Source organism: Papaver somniferum, chromosome 3 (assembly GCF_003573695.1).
Source record: "Papaver somniferum cultivar HN1 chromosome 3, ASM357369v1, whole genome shotgun sequence".
NCBI classification, from domain to species: domain Eukaryota; kingdom Viridiplantae; phylum Streptophyta; class Magnoliopsida; order Ranunculales; family Papaveraceae; genus Papaver; species Papaver somniferum.
The window spans coordinates 220086711-220111073 of NC_039360.1; the positions used below are offsets into that span (position 1 = coordinate 220086711).

Genomic DNA, 24363 nt, shown 5'->3' on the forward strand with positions numbered 1-24363 from the left:
AAACAAAAAAGAGATAAATGAAACGCTAAACAAAAGAGACAGGCAGAGAAGATTGGATCTGGAAGAAAACAGGGATAGAAAACCCCAAATCTAAGAAAAGAAACCGAAATCTATAAAATTAAACAGGAAGAAGAGGAAGAGACTAAAGGTAGAAATCAGATGAGTAAGTTATTTGGGTTTTTCTGCTCAGAATTACTCTCATGGGAGCAAATCTGAGCAGAGGCGTTTAGGGTTTGTGAGGCTATCTTATCGCTTCAGGATAGAGGAGAAAGAGAAAACAAGCTTTTTCCTCGTTACTAGCAAGACCCTCAGCAAAGAGGTTCTCTTATCGTTTCATCAAGTGTTGTAGGAGGATCCTTGTTACCAATGTATTTCCTGTGATTTGGACATTCATTAACGAAGTGACCAACCCCTCCACACTTGAAGCACCTGGACATATCTCATCATCACTGAAAACGGTGATACCTAGTTAATATACTAACACATCCAAGACGTGACATTGTCAAACTTTGTATAATTTGAGATTAGCTAAAACTCCTCCATCTCCCTAACCTCCTTAGTCTCCTTGGATACCCAAGTTAATATGAATGTTTGTAGAAAGAAAAAAAGAGTAATGATATCCCTTCTGCTGCCTCATTATAGGAAAACAACTTTTCATTGGTACAAATAGGATCGAATATACTTTCAATTATTTGATCACCTACTTGATTATATCATAACCGCAATTTGTTTTATACTTGGATGTATTCAAGCAACTCTCTGAGTTTGGAGCAACTGCAGTGGTGCGATCAAAACCAAAGACTAAAGAGCAAAAAAAAGACCAAATTTTGGGTTTAGTCTGTGTTGTAACGCTACGGTAGTTAACTATATATGATCGAGCGAACATATAATGTGAGCCCATATGTGATGTTGGCACATAATGTACGCCTGATAGGTAGCCAGGCGAAGATATAATGTGATCCATACACAACAACTCATGGAACGAGGACTATACAACCGCCCCACATGAAATGTACATTATACGTTCCCCCGTTAACAAGCGTACACTTTAAATTCGCTCGACTATATTTGGGTTTGGTCTTGGTCCCAAACCAAATATAGTCCAGGATTTGATTATAGTCAGACTTTTGCTCTTTAATCCGTCCCGCTGCGTCTCGTTGCTAGACCATATTTATGGATTTGATCGTCCATTGTTGTTGCTCTTAGAATGTTGGAAATTACTTTTCCTTATTCAAATACTAAAAGAGAATCAAGCATATATTTGGATCAATGAGGTTAGCATTTGACACTCAAAAAAGCATCTTAAACAAAATAAGTGAAGTGCCGGTGTCACTGTGGTACAGTGATACAAGTGACTTGAGTTGAAACTCGACGGCACCAAATTCTTTACGGATAAAAAAAAAACAAGTGAAGTAACCCATCCAAAAAGGAAATAGATAAACAATTTGAGATAGACAGAAAAAATGTGGGCTTTTTACTTATTCCCTCAAAATATTCAGATTCAGATTCTTTCTCCTCCTCAGTGGGTGATGATCTCTCTCAGTCTCTCTATTTCTTTTTTCGTACAATAGAGGCAAAAACTACAAGACCAAAATTCAGCAACCTTATTATTGTTATACAACAACAACCAAAAAAGGGAGACCACCTCTAATTAATTAATTAACAAAAATGACGATGAAGAGAACAAAAAAGAACTCATTAAATTACTGTTTCTACTGCTATTTCTTATGCTTGTCTTCATCTCTTGTTGCTATTGGCCTTCTCACAAATCTTCCCTGCAGAACGTAGAAACAAGTATGAACGTTAGTTTGTGCATCAATACAGGGTTCCCAGTGATAGCTAGCTAACATTCAAATATAGTGCATAAATCATAATACCTTGTGACCGTATTATGTCCAGTGCAAAATGCAAACTGACATAGCGATGCAAAATGCAGTTTGGTAAACAACATTTTGGCTTGTTTTAGGCTCTTTTTCAGGCTCAATTGGAGTACTCTAGTCTAGACCATCCTCAACGGAAGGCAATAGGAATTTCATGGGCTACACAAGGGTTCCTAGAATCTTATTTAGGCGTGTGCATAATGTAAAGAATACAAATGAAAAAAAACATGTCTTGCTTGCCTTCATTCTAGGCCGTCGATCTGCATTGACTTTTCTAACTTGGTATCTGATCTTCTTAGAAAACAGACGGCTCCTTCTTTTCTCCCTGTAGCGCAACACACTAGCTTCTCTCAGTCCTCCATTTTCAGCAAATAAATCAATTTGTGCCAACCTAGCCTGCAAAATTAACAAACAAATCATAAATTATTAAGTCATAAATAAAATTAAAAAAATACAGAAAGAATAATAATATAACCATTTTATAATGTTTTTTAGGTATAATTTTCTATTTCTTTTATTCTTTAACAGTATAAAAATAAAACTTTAGAAACACTTTATTGACATTTTCTGTAAAGGTAAGACTGCATCAACCGTTGGATCCAATCATGTACACCCAAAAACTCAAACTCCTAGAAAAAAATCGATTTCTATAGTGGGTCCTGCCTGACAGATTTTATCAGCCGTCAGTTTTCTTATGCAACATGATTAAAATACGACCGGCACACAGCATAAAAGCCCCGAAATCAAAGAGGAAATCCAATAGGGTCACGTTAAAAACGGAAATAAATAAATATTCAGCTACGCTAAAATACGCAAGAAGCGTAGTTTCATTTGGCGCGTAGCAGTTTGAATTCTGTTAAAAACTATATTTCCACCCAAGTCGTTGCCGGTCTTACACTCCGTTTACATGACGCTCGGAAATGATTCATGGACTGTTTTTCCTCTCATCTGTAGCTAATTTTTGGAAAAAAAAATCGCTTCTAAGTTTGCAAAACCTTGCATCTAAACACTATTCTTCAAACAAAAAAATATTAGTATAGAATTAAACGATAAATCGAGAGAATTTGAAATTCGATTAAGTATAAAATGCAAATTCAAAGGCCAATCTAAATCCCGTTGGGTGTAAAAACTAAAAAAGCTAAATCTATTTCAGGACTGTTTGTGAAAGTTTATAAGGGTTAATATTTGCCGGGAAGAGATTAAAGAAACGTACAAGAGCTTCAGATTCCGATAACTCCACCCCGTCTTCTGAAAACGGCGAGCCACGATCGGACCAAGCTTTCAGTACATCATCGTAATTCAATTTCAAATCTAAACTCAATTTCGAATTCAGTTTCTTCTCGTCTACCTCTACTTTCTCAGAATTTCCTACTTCTTTATTCTTCTCAATTTCATCTTCTAATTCTTCTTTCTCTACTATCTCTACTTTCTTCTTCTTTTTCTTCTTCTTTTTGTTCTCTTTCTCGACTACCACCGGAGGAGTGCTTGAAGTAATTGCTTTAAGACTCAATTTCGGCAGAATGTTTGGCGAAATGTTCATAACATCAACAGTAGGAAATCTCCACCAATCTCCATCATCTACTTGTCTAAATGCACTTATTCCTCCGAACCCGTACCCGCCGTATCCCAAGTAAGGAGTGTAGAATTGTTGATGAGGATTGTGGGAATCATCAGTACTTACATGAATAGCACTAAGATTGCCCATAATACTGTCAATTCCAATACTCGAATCTTCCATTTCTTCATCGAGTATAGATTCCGCATCGAAATCATTCTCAAACATTTCATTACTAGTATGGTTTGAGTAATTCAATCCAGATTCAGGACTCTGAACATCAGAAGAATCAATAGGTTTTGCTTCAATTTTGGGTTTTTCTGGGAGCATTGGTGGATGAATTAGGAATTCAGACGTACCGAACGGAGGAAATGATGGGAGCAATTCAGACGATGATTCTTCGGAAAATGAGTGACAAGGTTTAGAATGTTTGAATGATTTCTTGAGGTTTTTGATTGAGAAAATGTTGGGGTAAACTGTTGAGAGTAAAGCAGCAGCTTCATTGTATGTTTGGTTGGGACGTTTCCGCGGTGTACGTGGTTTACGCGTCGAGATTTTAATTGGTGAATCTGTTGATTCAGAGAGTGTTGATGATGGTGATGAAGATGAATGAGTAGTTCTTGTTGAAGATGAAGAATGCTGAGATTTAACTATATCAAGATCTATGCTATATGTTCTTCCTCCACCTCCACTTAAACATGAAGACATTTCTGAAATCCCCGAATTCAAAACAGAATTGGAATAAAACCAGAGGATTCAATTCAAATTCCAAAACCCTAGAAGAAGCTCTAATCTTTAAATGAGAAAACCTCAATTGCTAAAACCCTAAGAAAAACATAATTGAAGAGAATTTAGAATAGATATCTTCGAGAAAGACCCAAAATTTGGATGAAATTCAAGACCTAATAGAACCCTAAATCCTAAAAAAAAAAACTATGAAATCTATTAAAAAAAACCTAAACTGAAATGAAATGGGATTTCTGTAAAACCCTAAAAACCCTTTTATAGTACTGTAAGTTAAAGAGTGAAAATATCAAAGTAGGGAAATAAGAACCGAAAACGAAACCTAAAAAATCTAAAAAGAAAGAAACCCTAATTCAGAAAACCCCCAAAAGAATTCTCAGCCTTTAGAAATATTGTGTGTATGAAATTGAGTGTAGAGAAAGAAACCAATAATAATACACACACACCTATTTGTATCAGATAAACAGAGAGAAAGGGAATGAAAAAAAATGGGTCTAATTCCTTAAATAAGTAGAAAAATCTCCGGTAAAATTCATAACTCCAGAATTGAAAAAAAAAAAGTACAGAGAATAGTAAGAATTAGTGATTGAGATTGAAAGAAGAGAAAGGGATATTTTTTGATTTCACCAGAAGTCACGAGAGAGATATAGAGAGAAAGGAAGAGATAAGAAAAACAGAGTGATTGAGAAAGAAAGAAAGAGAGAGAGATCCGTTAAGGGTTCTGAAACAACCAGCAGAGACCCTTCTTTTCACTGTTTCACTCTCTCTGTATAGGTTAGGGAGGAGGGATTGAGTGTAGGAACAAGGAAGAGAAGAAGAAGAGAGGTGACAAAAACAGAGGAAGAGACAAGGATTTTACAGAAACAGTTTCAATTTTTCTCAAGAGAGTCTACTCTGCTCTCTTTTCACTGTTGTTATTTCCTAGGACCACTGTTTTTGGTAACAAAATTACTGATTCAAGATTACATCTGGCTTACTCCTAGATCGCCTACTCTTTTAAGACATGAATGGACTAAATTATCCTTGCGCTCTAGATGCTTCCAATGCATCACCATTTTTTACAATAAACTTTTTTTCCTTTTCTGTTGGAACTAAATTAGATAGGTTGGACGGGTGGTTAAGCCAATGGCAAGCCCATGTCTTATAATGGATATCAGTCTAGCGGGGAGGGTCTCAATATTGCAAATTATTTTTGCTAAAATTGTCTTGTATCTTATTTGGATGTCATATGAAAAATTACTTTGCGACTTCACAAATTAATAAAGTCGAAAATTAATTTGTGAATACATTTTACTATCACTGGAAAATCATACATCAGAAGCTGCACCAGAAATAAATCACCAAACAGCTTTACTTGATGCAATCCCAACGCCTTCATCTCTTGTACCCATCATTAATAACCTCATTCAATACCCTAATCCTTCTTCGCTCCATATTCCATCCTACACAGAAAACCATAGAGTGCGTCAGAAATCCCATCTCTTTAACCCAATTAAAGTTATCTCTTCACTTCAACCCAAAGACCACCAGAAATTTCATTCCTTCATAATACCTACTTGGATATGGACAGAAGTTAACCGTCTATTTGATCTTGGTGTCAAGCTTGGAATTAGTTTTCCTAATATGCCGAACCATGCTAGGAAATTCTCATTATCTAAGATTTCCACATCCGGACCAGTCTTAAAACCCATTCCCATTTTACCAACCAAAAACCAAGTAGTCAAAGACTTTGCTGTTCAGAACCTTATTTGCATTGACAGTGTTGACAATATTCCTGTGCATGAAGAAAGGCAACAAGTTCTGTCTATGATGGGTCTTGAGGACTCATTTTTTGTGAATATATAAGATGTTGGATTTTGCTCATCAGAAACAAGCTCACTTGAATACCCCCCAGGTTTTGAACCTACCACAGAAGACATGTCAGATGATGCTTGCTCAGGTGTATGTCTGGTTAATGATCCACAACCGGTAATACCCATGAAGCTAAGAAATGAGTTGAAAAGATTGGGTATCTCTGTTGAGGTAATCTCTTCTCCTTCTTCAAGGACAAGAAGGTCAGCTAGTTCTAAGGGCAGATACAGTTCAAAATGAGTCTTAAGATCCTCACTTGGAACATAAGGGGTTTAAATTCTAGGAACAGAAGAACCGTGGTACATAAAATGATACAGATGATTAGGGATCCAATCATAATTCTGCAAGAAACTAAGATGACGCACTGCACTTCTTGGGACATTAAACAGATTTGTGGGTACAAGAACGTGGGTTGGACCTTACAACAATCTGTAGGCAGCTCTGGTGGCATGTTAATTCTCAGGGATAGAGATTTTGTGAAGGTCTTTGATTCATTGGTAGGTGAATACACCCTCTCTATACTTTGTAAGAACAAGTTAGACAACTTTCAATGGGTTCTAACAAATGTTTACGGGCCAAAAAAACCAGTTGAGAGAACTGAATTTTGGATTGAGCTGGATAACGTTTGCAGGTTTTGGATTGATCTTCCTTGGTGTATTGGTGGTGACTTCAACACAATTACAAAATGTGATGATAAAAAGAACTGTACAAGGATCACAAGAAGTATGATGAAGTTCAATAAGTTTATAGTTGAACATGATCTCATTGACTTGCCTTTAAAGGGTGCAAGATATACTTGGTCAAACGGAGAAGCTAACCCAGTTATGTGCAGATTAGATCGATTTCTTATCTCACCATATTTTGAACAACACTTCCCTTTTGTTTCCCAATTAGCCAAAGCCAGACCTACCTCAGATCACATCCCACTCCTATTAGACATTTCCGACCCCTTTTGGGGACCTAGTCCTTTTAGGTTTGAAGTAATGTGGTTCTTGGAGAATGGATTCTTACAATTACTGGAAGATTGGTGGATTTCTTTTTGTTTTGCAGGTACTCCCAGCACTGTTCTTTGGCTTAAGTTGAAAGCACTTAAAAAGAAGTTGAAAATATGGAACAAGGAAGTTTTTGGTCACACCAACACAAAGCTGAGTGTTATCCTATCTGATATTCAAACTTTAGATGGTCTTGCAGAAACTAACATCCTTACGGATGATGAGTTGATTGCCCAACTACAAAACAAAGCTGAATTTGAGAAGATCACAAAAATGGAAAAAACCTCATGGAGAATCAAGTCAAACACTAAGTGGTTACAAGAAGGAGACAAGAATACTTCTTTTTTCATTAGTAATGCTTCTGCCAAGAGACGATACAACAAAATTAGGCAATTATATATCGGTAATGAATTGGTGTCTGACAGAGTAAGATTGCAAAAACATATAGTGGATTTCTATAAAGCTCTGTTTACTGAAGAAGAGATTATAAGACCTGATTTAGAAGGGATTGTGTTTGATAGCATCACTTCTACGGAGGCTACAATCTTAGAAGATGATTTCACCGAAGAAGAAGTTTTGCAAGCCATAGGAGATTTAGGTAATGATAAATCTCCGGGTCCAGATGGCTTCCCAATACTTTTCTTTCAGAAGTGTTGGCATTTTATAAAGGAAGATATTATGAGTACGGTGAATGAATTTTGCACAACAGGTACAATAAACTCTAAACACAATTCTACTTTCATTACTCTTATGCCTAAGAAGGATCACATAGAGACTATCAAAGATTGTAGACCTATCTGTCTTCTAACTAGTGTGTACAAGATCATAGCAAAAGTTCTGGCTACAAGGCTAAAACTTGTGATGGATAAGCTTATTTCCCCTGTTCAATGTGCATATATTGAAGGGAGACAAATTATTGATGGTACCTTAATTTCCAATGAATTGGTAGACTCTAGACTCAGGTCTGGAAATGCTGGTATTGTGTGCAAAATTGATCTTGAGAAGGCTTTCGATAGAATCAATTGGAAATATCTGGAATTTGTGTTAAATCAAATGGGCTTTAGCAGGAAATTGTGTAATTGGTTGAAGTTTTGCTACTCTACTTCTTCATTCTCGGTTCTTATCAACGGGTCACCTTTTGGGTATTTCACAAGTACAAGAGGTGTAAGACAAGGATGCCCAGTGTCCCCTCTTCTGTTCAACATTGCAATGGAGGGTTTTTCATGTTTCATGGATAGAGTTGCGAATCAATGCTTGTTTAGTGGCTTTTCTGCTTCACCTACAAGTATTAATGTTAACCATCTCCACCATGCAGATGATACTATATTTTTTGTAGATCATAAAAAGGAGGAGTTGCATAATTTATTCTCAGCTCTTCATTGATTTGAATTTATTGCCGGTTTAAAGGTAAACACATCCAAAACTAGGTTTATTGCGGTTGGCGATGTTCCTGAACTATCTTTATGGGATGAAGAATTTGGGTGTACAACTGATTCCTTACCTTTTATGTACCTGGGAATGCCACTCGGTGCAAAATCAGGATCAAAAGGAATTTGGGACCCTATCATAGAGAAATTTGATGCTAGACTATCCATTTGGAGAAGGATATCGTTATCTAAAGGAGGTAAACTTACTCTTTTAAACTGCATCTTGCCTTCTCTTCCGACTTATTATTTTTCTTTGTTCAAGGCCCTTATATATGTCATCAAGATTCTAGAGAAAAAGATGCGCAATTTTTTGTGGGAGTACAAAAAAGATGCTAAAACATCTCACTTGGTAAATTGGGACCTGGTTCAGGCTAGTAAAGAAAGAGGTGGATTATGAGTATGCAATCTTAGGCTTATGAATTTAGCATTGCTAGCTAAATGGGGGTGGAGATATGGTGTTGAAAAGAATAAACTCTGGTATAGGATAATTAAAGATAAATACGGTACTTATTTCTCTTTTTGGATCCCTGGAAAAGTAACTCAAACATATGGAGTTTCATGTTGGCGTGTTATTGCAGATTCCGCAGTGTTAGTTAGTGAGAACTCAACACTTTATTTGCATTCAGAGAGCGGAATTGCATTCCGGAATGACGTATGGTGTGGCCAGCAATCTTTAGCTACTTTATCTCCCAACCTATACAAACTGGATAGAGACAAAGATGTTAGGGGAATTGGAGGTTTGATTTCAAACGTGTCCTAACTAATTCAGAAGCTGGAGAATACGCCACTCTCCTCACTGTCATTGGTGATACTCCACCGGTTCGAGATCAACTTCCAGCTACGAGAAGATGGAAACTTCATCCTTCAGGTATGTTTTCCATTAAACCTTTATACTGTAAACTGGTCGAATCATATGGAATAGAAAATTTCCCATATCTTTTTGTGTGGAAGGCCGTTGTTCCACCCAAAATCAACCTCTTTGTTTGGAGTTTAGTTCACGGCAGGTTAAACACTAAAGATGTCCTCCTGCATAAGGGAATTGAGCTGGATAATTCATGTGTCCTTTGTGGTGATGATTTAGAATCTCAAAGCCACCTCTTCTTACACTGTAAAGTAGCTTTCAAAGTATGGTCTCAGCTGTTGCCTACCTCTCGATATGCTTGGGTAATTTCTGGATCGGTTATGCAGCTTGCTCTTTGTTGGCACAATACAACCTTTATAAACAATGGAAACTATATTTGGAATTTGATACCGGAAGCAATCTTCTGGTCTTTATGGAAAGAGCGCAACAGTCGTACCTTTGATTCAAACCATATCTTCAAGACAGATGACGATCTGGTCAATGAAGTTAAGACTTCTATCCTCCTATGGGCCGCAGCAGCTGGAAACAAAGTTCATGTGAACTTCTCTAGTGTTGTGATTAATGATCGGGATAACTTATTCATGTAATATAGCTTTCTTTTCGTTGTTTGTTTCTGCCATCATCGGTAGACTACTGTAAATTCTATTATTCTAACATATCTTCTCTTTTCCGATCAAAAAAAAGTATAAAATTTGATTATACACGCTCATGCATTTATGAGGTTGTTACTAATAATCACTTCCATTTTCCATAATTATGGAGAATTTATTTATCAAGTATAATTAATAGCACAAAAAAAGGAAAAACAATTACTTGCAACCCACCCTTCCACGTATAGGGAGAAAGAAGATCTTTCCGTCAAATCAAATTTATTGTATTCCATGATAAAACGGTTTCATTATTACTAATTGTTTGCCATTTGTTTAGAGACATCTTAGAAATGTACAAAGATGTGAATATCGAGAATTTATGTCGAAGCACATTAGTACTAAACTATGGCTCCACCCAATTCGATTAAGCCAACAACTCTCCAACGCATGCAACCTTGTCCAAAGAAATGGCTTCTTTTAAGGGTTAATGCGGTTTACATTTTTCAAAGCCTTTAAAGCTTCCCTGGCCAGTTAAAGGTGTTTCTCCAAAGAACAGCTGTTTTTTTAGGCTAATTTGCCCGTCTTCCCTCGCTATATTTTATTTAGGGTATTTACAAAAACAGTCAGAGTTTCATAATGCAGTGTGCAAAGCCATCACACTATTACAATCATTTTTCAAAATAATCACTGCACCGTTAATTTCAGAGTTATTGATATCATGTCCCACAAATTAGAGTTAAGTGAGTGGGGGAATTACCTGTTTATCCATATTGTTGTTCGTGTAACTCCATTGTTGATGGTGGTGGTGATGATGGTGGTTGCTGACGTTGATGTTGTTGTTGCTGTTTCGATGAACTGTTGCATGTTGTTGTTGTTGCTAGTTTCCGACGAACGCATTCAGAATCGTTACATTGCACCGGAACTTCAACCCGCATTCAGGATCGTTATATCACATTTCCTATAAGGGTTCACTGCCACCACCACCACTTCATCACCATCACCTCAACAATGGAGTAAGGATATTTAAGACCAAAACATGACTGTTTTTTTGAAAACAGTTAACTCAGATGGAAACGAATGGAAAAAGACATTTTTGTCAACATTAATTAAAAGTATGATGATTTTGTGAAACAAATTAGGGGACAGTGACCATTCTGAAAAACACCCTTTTGTTTATACAAAATAGCCAAATGAAAACCTTTCGTTTAAAGATGTAATTTCAAAAAATTGATAGTAAAAATCCACATTTAGTGGGTAAAATAAGCAATTACATTGGGTAATTCTTTTAATATTTTGTTTCTTGAGAGCAAATACATATTTCTTTTATTTTTGAGAAAATGAGGAATCCAGTTTCTAACTTAAAGCATGAGAGTTCGTCCTTCGGCCAAGTGACATATTTCTGATTAGATTCTTTCAGTGACGGACGCAAAAATACATATACTTATTTTATTTTTGAGAAAATATGGAATCAAGTTTCTAACTTAAAGTGCGAGAGTTCATCCTCCAGCCAAGTGACATACTTCCGATTAGATTTTTTAAAGATTGGACCCAACAAAATTTCAAGATTAGGGCTAGAATATCACTAGTTGTCAATGCGGTCGAAAAGTCGCCACAAATTTTTTGGAACAAGTTATATAAATAATGGTTAACTAAAATTTAGCTGTAAAGTACTAGTAGATAAATAGACAAGTATAATATTAAAATACGAAAATTTTAGTTACGAAAAGTGATGAGATAAAAAAATTTATGATTGTGACAATAAAAAGAAATTCTATGTTTTAAACAAGATCTTGGCTTAAAAATTATTTGTGGTACGACTATAAGGATCGGTTATAAATAAATGTGGACTAATTACTAATTTTGAAAAATTATCTATACAATATTTTTCACTAACTAGAAATAGCCCCTTGTCCCTGGATTCTTTAGGTGATAATTATAAAAGACACTTTTCTATTCAAGCATTTTGTGACGAAAAGTAATTCCCCTTTTGCACTAATAATTTACCAAGTATCAATCAATGGTAATGGTAAATGAAACTCAACTAACAAGGGCAATATCGTAGTTGCCAATGATACGTTCGGTATATCCTAAACATGGGCATACATGATTACCTTCGAAATGGATAACTTCCCTCTAATCTCATGAAAACATTACCCACACCAAAGTTTCACTTATCTGCTGAAATGTCAACCTCTTATTGGTTATCTTAGATTCTTGGGCCTCCGTGGCCCAAACTTTATTGGTTGGCGGATTTTCACGTGTACCAAAATTATGTTTTGGATCACTCAAACACAACAATGATTTGGAACACTTTATTTGGTGTTTTGTTAATGTGTGGCGGAAGAGATTCATACGTTGGGCAGTTTAAATTCAATGACTTGAGATTACATCTAGATTTCCTTTGTAGATTTTTCCTGTTAATAATGTGTGCATTTTTGTTCCAAAAATCCAATCCACTAGCTTATGTCTGGATTATGTTACCACTTTTTAGGGTTTTAAGGTTTTTTCTCAGGGTTTTTAAACACTATTTCGCACAAGATATTTTCATAAAAGTATCTCACATTTTACCGTTTTCATTTGTTCTTGGTTTATCTTGTTTCTAAACTTGTTTTTTTCTCATGTAATTCAAGCATGTTACTTCCTGTTTTAAATTTATTATTTTTCAGGCTCGCGATTTCTCCACGTTGATGCGCATTTTTAACAGATCATGTGTGGCAAAGAAGGATTACTACATTTTAGAACCATCTTTAAATTTTTTTTATTTTTTCTTTGAACATTTGTAATTCTTAGCGTCGTATATTTTTTGCCCAGTAACGTCGCTTTTCTTGAAATAGATTGCCAACAGTTTCAAGAATAATGATAATAATTTCATGGTAGACGAATGAGCTAGAAAAAACATTTTGTGGTGTTCTATAAAGTTTGTTTTTGTTTATAACACTTATCACTAATGACAAATCCTTCAACTATATGGTCTCATAACAACCATCTCATCAAATAATTTCAATTTTTTGAATTGCGCCAAATTATTGGAATGGATATGGCTACCCTAGTTTCATTTTTAGCTAAATTTCTGATTTTTTGTTTTCTTTCAAATCTATTGATGAAAATGCGTATAGTTTGAAATATGAATTCATATAGTTCAAGAATGTGGTATTTATCTCTTAATTACAATGCACCTTATCTTTTATATAAATGAGTGACTTGTATATCCCATGACCTTTCAAGATGGATAAACCTATATTGCAAGAGAGAGGGGATTTGGAATTTCGAAACTCTTATTACTACTTGTTCATGATACATGTGAGCCTGTGACTCATTCTTTGCTGTCTGTCTCCCTTTCTTTATTTTCTACCTGAAGTTCCTCTTATCCTCTAATTTTTACTCGGCACAACTCGACATGCATATCTAATAATTTAGGTTTAAAAGAGTTATGTGTTTCTACCTACCCTATACAAATATCCGAACTCTAGTTACAAACCTTACAAATGAGACAATTTGGGGTTCCAACAGATAATTTCAAGAAAAAGAAAAAAAAAAGAATTTTAATTCGAACAAAAACAAGAAATCATGACATTCGATCTCGAGTAAGTATGAGAGTCATGCCCCTGACGAACTGGGTGTGGTTGGTTAATTACCTAAAAGATATATAATGTCAAGAGTTTGTTTAATTACTGACACAAGAAGTTTTTAAAAGTCAGAAGCAAAACAATTTTACTTCATAAAAGAAGGGTATTATGCGTGGTATCCAAATGCCCTCTAAACATGTAGGTAGATGGATATATTAGTCATGCAAAATAAACGAAGATAAAAGGGACGGGCATCTCTGATATTTCTCACAGGAACAGCAGATGCGTATAAACGCAGGCAAACGGTGTAAATATCTAAGGATATACATCATCCAGAGCAAAGGGTCTATCATTTTACGTTACGCAAACTTTCAAACACTACAATTGGTCTGAAAAGGTTTCAGGATCATACTCAGAATTATTCCTGATACGTAGTTTTGTTTGTATGTATCCAGAGAGAGAGAGAGAGAGAGAGGCCTGACATAGTTGATTGAGCCAAAGAGAAGATGAGGAAGTGATCGAGGAGATATTTTTCATGTCAGCCGTCCATAAGAAGAACGATATCATGATGACTGAGACACTATCCATTTAGCTAGCTGCCACTTACATTACCTAAATTAGGCCATGCATGCAAACTTCCAAAAACCCATGCATGGTGCCTAATGATACGTTTCAAGGGTTTCACTGTCAACCTAATGAAAGATCAGATGACACACAGGAAGGAACAGATTAGGATCAGATTTTCTAAGTTATGGGGAAGTGATCTCGAGTTCAGAACAAGTACCGTTGTTTTTCCTATCTCACTCCTCAAACCCGATCCCCACTTGTATGCACATGAAATAAATGGAGTGATTTATTTATTTTAACTTATGATCTCCGGTGATTGTTTCACGGACCTCCGGTATCTGTTGTTGTTTTATTTCAGTCTGACTTGACCAAGGACTAATTATTTTGCTATAATCATCGGATGTCAAATCAATTAATTTGACCATCAACTGTTATGCAACAAATGTACCCCAAAAAGTAATAGCAACAATATTTGATTAATGGGTTAATTTGAGCATGGTTGTCTGCTTATTGTAACTGTTTTCATGGTTCATCTAAAAAGTGGTTTGCGAAACTAGTGGCTACGACAGTCGCCGTGGTAACTTTAAAACGATAAAACATTTCACATTTTATTTTAGAACAATGGTATGTAGCAAGAGAAATACACTGCAAGGAGACTCATTAATCATCGAGTCTATTAGAAACAAAAACATATACGGTTTCCCCTTGTTTCCCAACTTAAAAGGTGTTAGAAGTTAGAAATCATTAATCATCGAGTCCAATAGTCAAGCTGACCCATTATGTGTATGCTTAACGGATTTCTCGTTTGTCCTTCTTTTAAACTCCAATTTCCCTTGTTTCCCCAACCTGATCAATATAGACCCGCCTCTGAGTATATTCCCCTTCCTCGTGGAATTTCTTATCATTTCTCAGGGTTCTAGTCCTTTTAGATTTAAAATTACGTGGTTTATGGAGAACGGTTTTCTTAACTTGTTGAAAGATTGGAGGTACTCATTTTGTTTTATATGTATCCCTAGTTATGTGTTTTGGTTAAAGTTTGATGTTCTAATAGAAAAAGGTTGAAAGATGTGTAACCGCTAAAAACCAGTTAAAAGATCCAGTCGGGTTTCCAGTACGCATCATCGAAAACGACTCTTGAGATAAATCTAATCTATTTTACGTTATCGATTATAAGTAACACGTCATCATAATCAAAATAAAAATGCAAGAAATATAAGTACTGAATAAGTAAGTGACACAAGGGAATCTACGTGGTTCAACCGTAACCCACGGGGTAAATGAGTTTGAGTTCTTACTGTGTATGTTTGAATGTTACAAAGTTCAATGAACTGATGAGTGAAGGAAAATACAATGATATCCCCCTCTCTTTAAACCTAGCTCTCCCCTGAAAAAGCGGGGGTCTAACAACCACACCCAATGTTTCGTTTGGCAATCTGAATAGACAAACTCAAATATACTTTCAAGAGAATCAACTAGACAGTTAGACTCAATCTATTAAAAGTATATCAAAGAGTGTTATATCTCTATCTCTTGATTCAATCCGCAATCATCAAATAGGGATTTGCGAGCCCGATTGAATATAAGAGGATTAACTTGAACGGTATCAAAGACCAATGTTCAAGTGTCAACCAATTCACTCAACAACCCTAAGGCCGGATACAAGAACTGATTGATCTTAACGTACAACCTGTGATATTTCTATTACATAAATAAAATATAATGCGGAAAATAAATAACACAGACACCAGAATTTTGTTAACGAGGAAACCGCAAATGCAGAAAAACCTCGGGACCTAGTCCAGAATACACACACACTGATTATAAGCTGTTACATCAATTTCCTACTACCTATTCGGACTAGATGTAACACCTTCTTCAGCACTTGTAGAACTCCTAGCAGAATACCGATTCTCTTTAGAAATTATTCACACAAATCTTCTAGCAGAACCCGAGGCTCTCTTTAGAAGATACCACAACACGATTGATACGATTCGATATTTTGTTTGCACAAAACACCGATTTGATTTCCCTTTAAATGTGAATCAAGGTTTTGGAAATCTTGTGTTTGTTTTGATAAAAAAAATTACTAGGTAAAAAATAATATCAAAAACAAACTTGTAGATTATGGATTATTATACTCTTCAATAAAGGAAGAGAAACCTAATAACTCTACAACAAGAACAACTAGAATAAATCTAGAAATATCTTGCTTAAAACTTCTCAAGGATTTTACGAGATGCCTCAATAGAAGTTTTTCTTTCTAGTCTCCGATTTGGACTAACAAGTGTTGGTATACGATCAGAAACTGAAATCTATCAAAACCTAGGGTTTATGATCAACAACTCTTGAATGGTTTTATATCAGAAGAGAAAACCTTAGAATAGACAAGAGGTGAAAAACCTAGATTACAAGTTGTATAATCAATCACGAAAATTTAATTCAACTTGGATTTGTGATCCCCAATACAAAGACTTTATCTCACTCTTGTTCACGAAGAACAAAAGACATGGAAACAACCTGCAAAGCTTACGCCTATTTTCCAAAAGGGATGAAAAACGTGTAAACTCACGAACCCTTTATTTATAATGAACAATAGCTTGGAAGCTAAGCAAAGCTATTTTCCTTTTTCAAGACTCTCCTAAATATGGGAGTCTTTCCTAAATTACAAATTTTATGCATAAATAATTAATTAGCAAATATTTATTTATGTGAATAAATCACATTCTAACTTAGGCAGGAATTAAAATTTATCACGAGCACTTTAATATGGTAATCAAATATGTTTGGTATAATAGCCATCTTGCCTAGACAAGGAAACATCACCAACTCGACCAAAAATAGCTTTTAGTCACGAATTGGGCCCAAGTCCATGAACTACTACAAACAACCCATGGATTGTTTCCTACTAACGAACTTTAATAAATCACTTACAACTTCATCGTTATAACTCGGAATTGAGTGATTCTTGGCTCATTGGATTCATAATCTCATTCACTATAACATGAGATTCTTTATAAGAATAAAGGTTATTCTCTCCAAGTTCATGAATCAAATAACCTCAAGTATATATACATAAATGTACATTTACCGTCATTGGAATTGTTCCATAGAGTGAGCATTTATCTTGATAGATTAGAAAGGTAGAATTGAACAAGAATCCAAATGAAATCAATCACATACCTTTGTTGATGAAGTACTTGTTGATGTCTTCTTGTAGTCTTCAATCTTCATCCTTTAAGAATAGCTTCGATTCAACTTCTTAGACCTAATCTAGTCCGAAACTATCTTTAATATGCTAAATCAAGAATGCATTTTGGAAACTAAAATTGAAAACTAATTTGACATACCAACGCTAGTGGTTTCAACCGAGCAGTGCTCTAACAATCTCCCCCATTATCAATTTTAGTGACAAAACCATTTTACATATGGATTGTACTTGTTAAAAGCATTACAACTCCCACATCCTACATGCTTGATTTCCTTGGTTCTTCAACTATGCAAATGTATTCATCCTGTACTTGTTGAAGATCCATCACAGTATTATTACACGGCATCAAAGTTCAATTGTATCACAACTTTGAAAATAATACTACGGTGATATGTATCATTTCCCCTTAGTCAATACTCCATCTCACATGGAAACCACTCCCCCTTACATAATGATCCGTAAACCATATGTATATGTAGTGTGAACTACAAAATAATTCTCCCCCTTTGCAAATGTACGAAAACTGGTGGGATCCTAATGAAATTTTCATAGAGGAACTTCTTGACCAAAGGAAAACATATCAACTTTACTTTAGATGATATCACAGAGTCGAAACTTAATAACTTCATCAAGGAGTTTATTAAGATACAATTTAACTCCTACATGTTCCACAACCGCTTCTCCCCTCAAAAATATGACCATTAAGCACAAGTTCAAACGAACTCTCCCCCATAAAATGTCATTCCCGAAATAACAACAAGAGTGACCTTAATTCAGAGATAAGGATTTATATAATGGATTTTAGAAACCACACAAGGAGATATGAACTAAGAACCAATCATTGAAAGTCTCTCATTAGATCGTGTTACTAACAATGGAACTATCTCATGGTAGTAATACACAATATGTAATCATGAAGATCAAGTATTGTGATCATCTTTTCTAAGATACAAACTTGTATAAACAAGAATTGATATGCTTAGAAGGAAGAATAACCTTTTCCATAAGGATCTACACCAAGAATGGTTACCATAAGAGTATGAAAAAGATTCTTAGACAATAAAAACCAACATCTAATGGTTATATAAACTGAGTCTTATACATATATGTGTTTCCACAACAATGCTTATATCCATCAATGGTTATATAATCTAAACTCTCATTTAAATCATTGAAACATTCTCAGAGGACGTTATATAGTTGTTATTCACAAACCATTTTTCGTCAGAGCAATTCTCAAAGTGATTGAAACATATCATGACTTTCGTCACTAGGTAAAGATGAACTTGGTTAAAGTGAAAGCTTACCAACACATATTTTGAGAAATATGTGAGTGAGTTAGACTCAGCTCGAAACAATAAATTGTTTCACATATTCAAAAACTTCCAAACACAATATGTGCACCCCAATTCTTTTGCAATCCTCACCGCATTTAATAGGGCTTCATGGTGAGGATGCACTTTCAACACAATCAGGTTGTGTTGAGGTGAGAAAAATCTTGTTCACGACATGTATTCGAAACAAAATCAAACATGAAATCTAGGAATTTAACAACTTCCTTGAAACTTTCAATAACTGTTCCATACCTTTTAAAGATGTTATCCCTTGTCGAACTCTTGTATGGGAGATCCTTCTCAATAGTACTCGTTGCTTTATTGGTCTTCTTTATTACCCATTTCTGAGCAGCTTTTGGAGCAACGTATTTCTTTTTCTCCCCAATATAATTACGGAACTTCTTGGGGGGAATACTGAAAAAACTGATATTATGAGACTCAGTTTTTCTCCAGTTTGGAACATCAGATCTTGTCATCTTAACAGAATAAGATCTGGTTTTATCTCGTTTAAGAAATCTGCAATTCCTTTGCAAGTGACCTGGTTTTCCACAATAGAAACAATGTTTAGTAGAATGGAAAAAGTTATGTTTAGTGTTACCTGAATGTTTATGTGCTTTCTTTGGAACTTGACAGGATTTCCTATTTTCGTTATCAGCAGTTGATAGAGATACTTTATTTTTGTCAACAGTGGAAGGTTTTGGTTGAGAAGAATCTTTAGCTTTGACAAATTTTATCTCTTTACAAATACTAGGAGCGTTTATTCCTTCATAGCCCAATACTCGTGTATCACGATGAATTCTACATGCTCCCAATATCGAGGTTAATTTATCTGAGTTGTTATTTCTAGACAAACTCTCTTTTAAGATCAAGTGTTCTTCTTCCAAACTTTTGACCTTCTCAAGCGCAATAACTAGATCATTCTTGGATGATTCACATTGAACTTTGAGATCTTCTTTTTCCGAATCAAATAACAAGTTCATCTCAATGTTCACCAAGTTATCTAGCTTTGCTTGAAGAATAATTTCCCGATCACGACCTTCGGCAATTTCTTCTTTAAGCTTTCGTATTTCTTTGAGATAATCTCTTGCACCACTAGAATCAAGTTGGTCTTGCAAGTCTTTATTCCGACTACGAAGTCTGTCATATTTAACTTTATCACTGGAAATGGTGCTCTCAGCTTCTGAAAGTTTTCGATGACATTCTTTAAAAAGATTATTAGCAACTGGATCAACATGGAACACTTCTTCGTCAGAATCAGAATCAGTATCCGAAAGAATTTTTCCAGAAGCTAATGCAACCTCGCCTATGAACTCTTGAGGATTATAATATTCAGGTCGATCATCAAGAGTAGGCATATCTACTGCATATGCCGATTGTCTATGGCTCCAGCTAGGACACACTGAAAACAAGTGACCGAAACCACGACAGTTATATCATTGTACATCATCATTAGGGGATGCTGCACCTTTAGAAAAACTCTTTTTCCCGTCTCTCAAGAGTTTTCTAAATTGTCGTGGAGTAACATCCTTAGTATCCGGCGAACCAGATTTATCCTTAGAGGATTCAGAATTGTTTGCAGCTTTAAGAGAAATCACCTCTTTTCTTGCGTGTTCATTATCAAAGATCTTTAACTTTCCAACAAGAGTATTTCTAGAGAGTGTTGAAAGACCGTTTCCTTCTTCAATGGCATGTTTCTTAGACTCGTATCTTGATGGTAGAGACCTGAGAATTTGGCACACAATATCTTTCTCTGGAATAGTTATTCCTAACGCAAATGAGGAGTTAACTATTTGAGAAAGTCTTTGGTTAAACTCATCAAAGGTTTCATCATCAAACATGCGAAGGTTTTCCCAGTCAGAAGCTAGATTTTGAAGCCTTGCTTCTTTCTCTGCGGCATTCCCTTCAAATACGGTTTCTAAGATATCCCAAGCATCTTTAGACTTATTACACGTAGTAACGTGGTGCTGAAGATCTGGAGTAATGGCGTGGATGATCGCATTTAATCTTTCAAAATTTTGCTTTGCAACAAGAATCTCAAGATCATTATAATCACCAATATTCTTTTCAACAGTTACACCATCTACTGTAACTGATGGAGGATCATAGCCATTAACAATACGAACCCATGATTGAAAATCTCGCGCTTGAATGAAAGAACGCATAGCAATTTTCCACCATAAATAGTTCGTGCCATCGAAGACTGGCGGTATGTTTATAGAGATAACACCTCTGTCCATAGAATCAGATTGCTACAAACACAGACTTATGAGGTCTTAGCGTGTTTGCCTGCTCTGGTACCAATTAAAAAAGCGGGGGTCTAACAACCACACCCAATATTTCGTTTGGCAATCTGAATAGATAAACTCCAATATACTTTCAAGAGAATCAACTAGACAGTTAGACTCAATCAATAAAAAGTATATCAAAGAGTTTTATATCTCTATCTCTTGATTCAATCCGTAATCAGCAAATAGGGATTTGCGAGCCTAATTGACTATAAGAGGATTAACTTGAACGGTGCCAAAGACCAATGTTCAAGTGTCAATCAATTCACTCAACAACCCTAAGGCCGGATACAAGAACTGATTGATCTTAACGTACAACCTGTGATATTTCTATTATATAAATAAAATATAATGCGGAAAAGAAATAACACAGACACCATAATTTTGTTAACAAAGAAACCGCAAATGCAGAAAAATCCTGGGACCTAGTCCAGAATAAACACACACTGATTATAAGTTGTTACACCAATTTCCTACTACCTATTCGTACTAGATGTAATACCTTCTTCAGCACTTGTAGAACTCCTAGAATAATACCGATTCTCTTTAGAAAATCTTCACACAAATCTTCTAGCAGAACCCGAGGCTCTCTTTAGAAGATACCACAACACGATTGATACGATTCGATATTTTGTTTGCACAAAACACCGATTTGAATTCCCTTTAAATGTGAATCAAGGTTTTGGAAATCTTGTGTTTGTTTTGATAAAAACAATTACTAGGTAAAAAATAATATCAAAAACAAACTTGTAGATTAGGGATTATTATACTCTTCAATAAAGGAAGAGAAACCTAATAACTCTACAACAAGAACAACTAGAATAAATGTAGAAATATCTTGTTTAAAACTTCTCAAGCATTTTACGAGATGCCTCAATAGAATTTTTTCTTTCTAGTCTCCGATTTCGATTAACAAGTTTTGGTATACGATCGGAAACTGAAATCTATCAAAACCTAGGGTTTATGATCAACAACTCTTGAATGGTTTTATATCAGAAGAGAAAACCTTAGAATAGACAAGATGTGAAAAACCTAGATTACAAGTTGTATAATCAATCACGAAGATTTAATTCAACTTGGCTTTGTAATCCCCAATACAAAGACTTTATCTCACTCTTGTTCACGAAGACATGGAAACAACCTGCAAAGCTTAAGCATATTTTCCAAAAGGGATGAAAAACGTATAAACTCAAGAACCCTTTATTTATAATGAACAATAGCTTGGAAGCTAAGCAAAGCTATTTTACTTTTTAAAGACTCTCCTAAATACGGGAGTCTTTTCTAAGTTACAAATATTATGCATAAATAATTAATTAATTAGCAAAATTTATTTATGTGAATAAATCACATTCTAACTTTGGCAGGAATTAAAAGTTATCACAAACACTTTAATATGGTAATCAAATATGTTTGGAATAATAGGCATCTTGCCTAGACAAGAAAACATCACCAACTCAACCAAAAATATCTTTTAGTCACGAATTGGGCCCAAGTTCATGAACTACTACAAACAGCCCATGGATCGTTTCCTACTAACGAACTTTAATAAATCACTCACAACTTCATCGTTATGACTCGGAATAGAGTGATTCTTGGCTCGTTGGATTCGTAAGCTCATTCACTATAACATGAGATTCTTTATAAGAATAAAGGTTATTGTCTCCAATTTCATGAATTAAATAACCTCAAGTATATATACATAAATGTACATTTACCGTCATTGGAATTGTTCCATAGAGTGAGCATTTATCTTGATAGATTAGAAAGGTAGAATTGAACAAGAATCCAAATGAAATAAATTATATACCTTTATTGATGAAGTACTTGTTGATGTCTTCTTGTAGTCTTCAATCATCAATCTTCATCCTTTAAGAATAGCTTCGATTCAACTTCTTAGACCTAATATAGTCCGAAACTATCTTTAATATGCTAAATCAAGAATGCATTTTGGCAACTAAAATTGACAACTAACTTGACATACCAACGCTAGTGGGTTCAACCGAGCAGTTCTCTAACATCCCCTCCTAAAGACCAACCCCTTCTCACTTGACTGAGTTTGCTATTTATAGGCAGATGACATGGTCCCACCATATTCTTCTCCAGTCGCTCGTCGCTTATCGCTATCGTGATAATCCCTCTTTATGTTACGACTAGCAATTTTCCAAGACATCGTATTTTCTTCTCATTATGACACGTCGCTCATACGGTTAGGCGGTGTGGTTTAGCGCATTAAATGCTGAGTAGGCCAATCCTGCACTCGTGTAATGGCTCTTTAAAGATGACTCGTCACTTCAGAAGCACATGGAAGATCCCTAATCGCTCATTTGAATTTGTCTCGTGAACTGAGAAACCAACTTTTGGAGATGATCCCATGCTTCCGTCGTAGGGTAACACTCTTGCTCCTGTCTTGAGATCATGCCACATATATGGTGATTATTTTGCAGTTACAAGATGAAATTCAAATCCTAAACTCAACTAGAAAAGATTAAGTTTTTATGAATGATCAATTGGAAGATAAATTCAAATTTAAGTATTTGTTTGGAACGACGACTATATATGATGGAGGAAACTTGTTGGATAATGAAGTTAAATACCTCCCACTTCATGAGGATTGCTTCTGCCAATGAAAGGTACAATAAAAAAAATCGAAGAAGAAGGTTATATTAAGAGAAAGTTGGACAATCCAACAGGAAACAAAAATACACAAAGTAGATTTCAACAACCTGAGACTACAAAAAATAAGAAGCTACATGCCTAAAATCTACATCTTTCAAATTGGAACAAAGGACTGCAGACCAATATCAGCGACTACAAAACATTGCAGAACAGGCAATGAAGTGAAATAAAAAAAGCAGGCCAAAGTCATTGACTGCATCACACTTGCAGACTAGGGCTAAATACTGGAACTGAGAATACAGGACTAAAACCAATAACTGCGTCACACTAGAAAGAAAACTGGACTCAAACTGCATCACCCTTGCAGTTTAGAGGATGCACTCACCGACAGAGCTGCTAAACAGGCAGCTGCAGCTACTGTTTATGCAGTAAACTGCAACTTCTGTTCAGGAAGTGAACTATATTCACTAACTGAGATGTTTACATGCTCATCAGAGTGTCTCAGTTCCAAATGAGGCTTGGGTCTACATACTGAAAAAGTATTAGAGTCGCAAGACCGTAAGACCACTAGTTGCTTAACGAGATCTATATTTTATGCTGCACTTTTGTGATAACCTCCAAAAACCCTCACACTTCTTTCCTTCCACAAAATCCAACATATCACATAATGCATAATTTTCCAAACTTTCTTTCCTCTACCTTGCAACACGTTATTAGACTAAGCTTCTAACAGGTTAAGCGGGGTTCTTTGCAAGGGACAAGAAATCTTGAAAGATTTAATAAAATAGCTTCAAATCTCGAAAGAATACGGATAATGCATAAACATATGGTTAGAGGACTCTCTGTCAACATTGCATAGTACACACATGTCACTTGCTATTATAAC

The 24363-nt window shown here is 35.4% G+C and overlaps 1 protein-coding gene across 1 annotated transcript; it reads right to left on the minus strand.

Moving 5' to 3' along the window:
- Window positions 1–1413: 1413 nt before the first annotated feature.
- Window positions 1414–5013, minus strand: LOC113358718 (protein CHLOROPLAST IMPORT APPARATUS 2-like). Its single transcript, XM_026602368.1, has 3 exons — window positions 3094–5013; window positions 2121–2276; window positions 1414–1775 (listed from the first exon to the last, which is right to left on the minus strand). The coding sequence occupies exons 1-3, from the start codon at window positions 4141–4143 to the stop codon at window positions 1719–1721; spliced, it is 1263 nt and encodes a 420-aa protein (XP_026458153.1). The 5' UTR covers window positions 4144–5013; the 3' UTR covers window positions 1414–1718.
- Between the last annotated feature and the right edge of the window lie 19350 nt (window positions 5014–24363).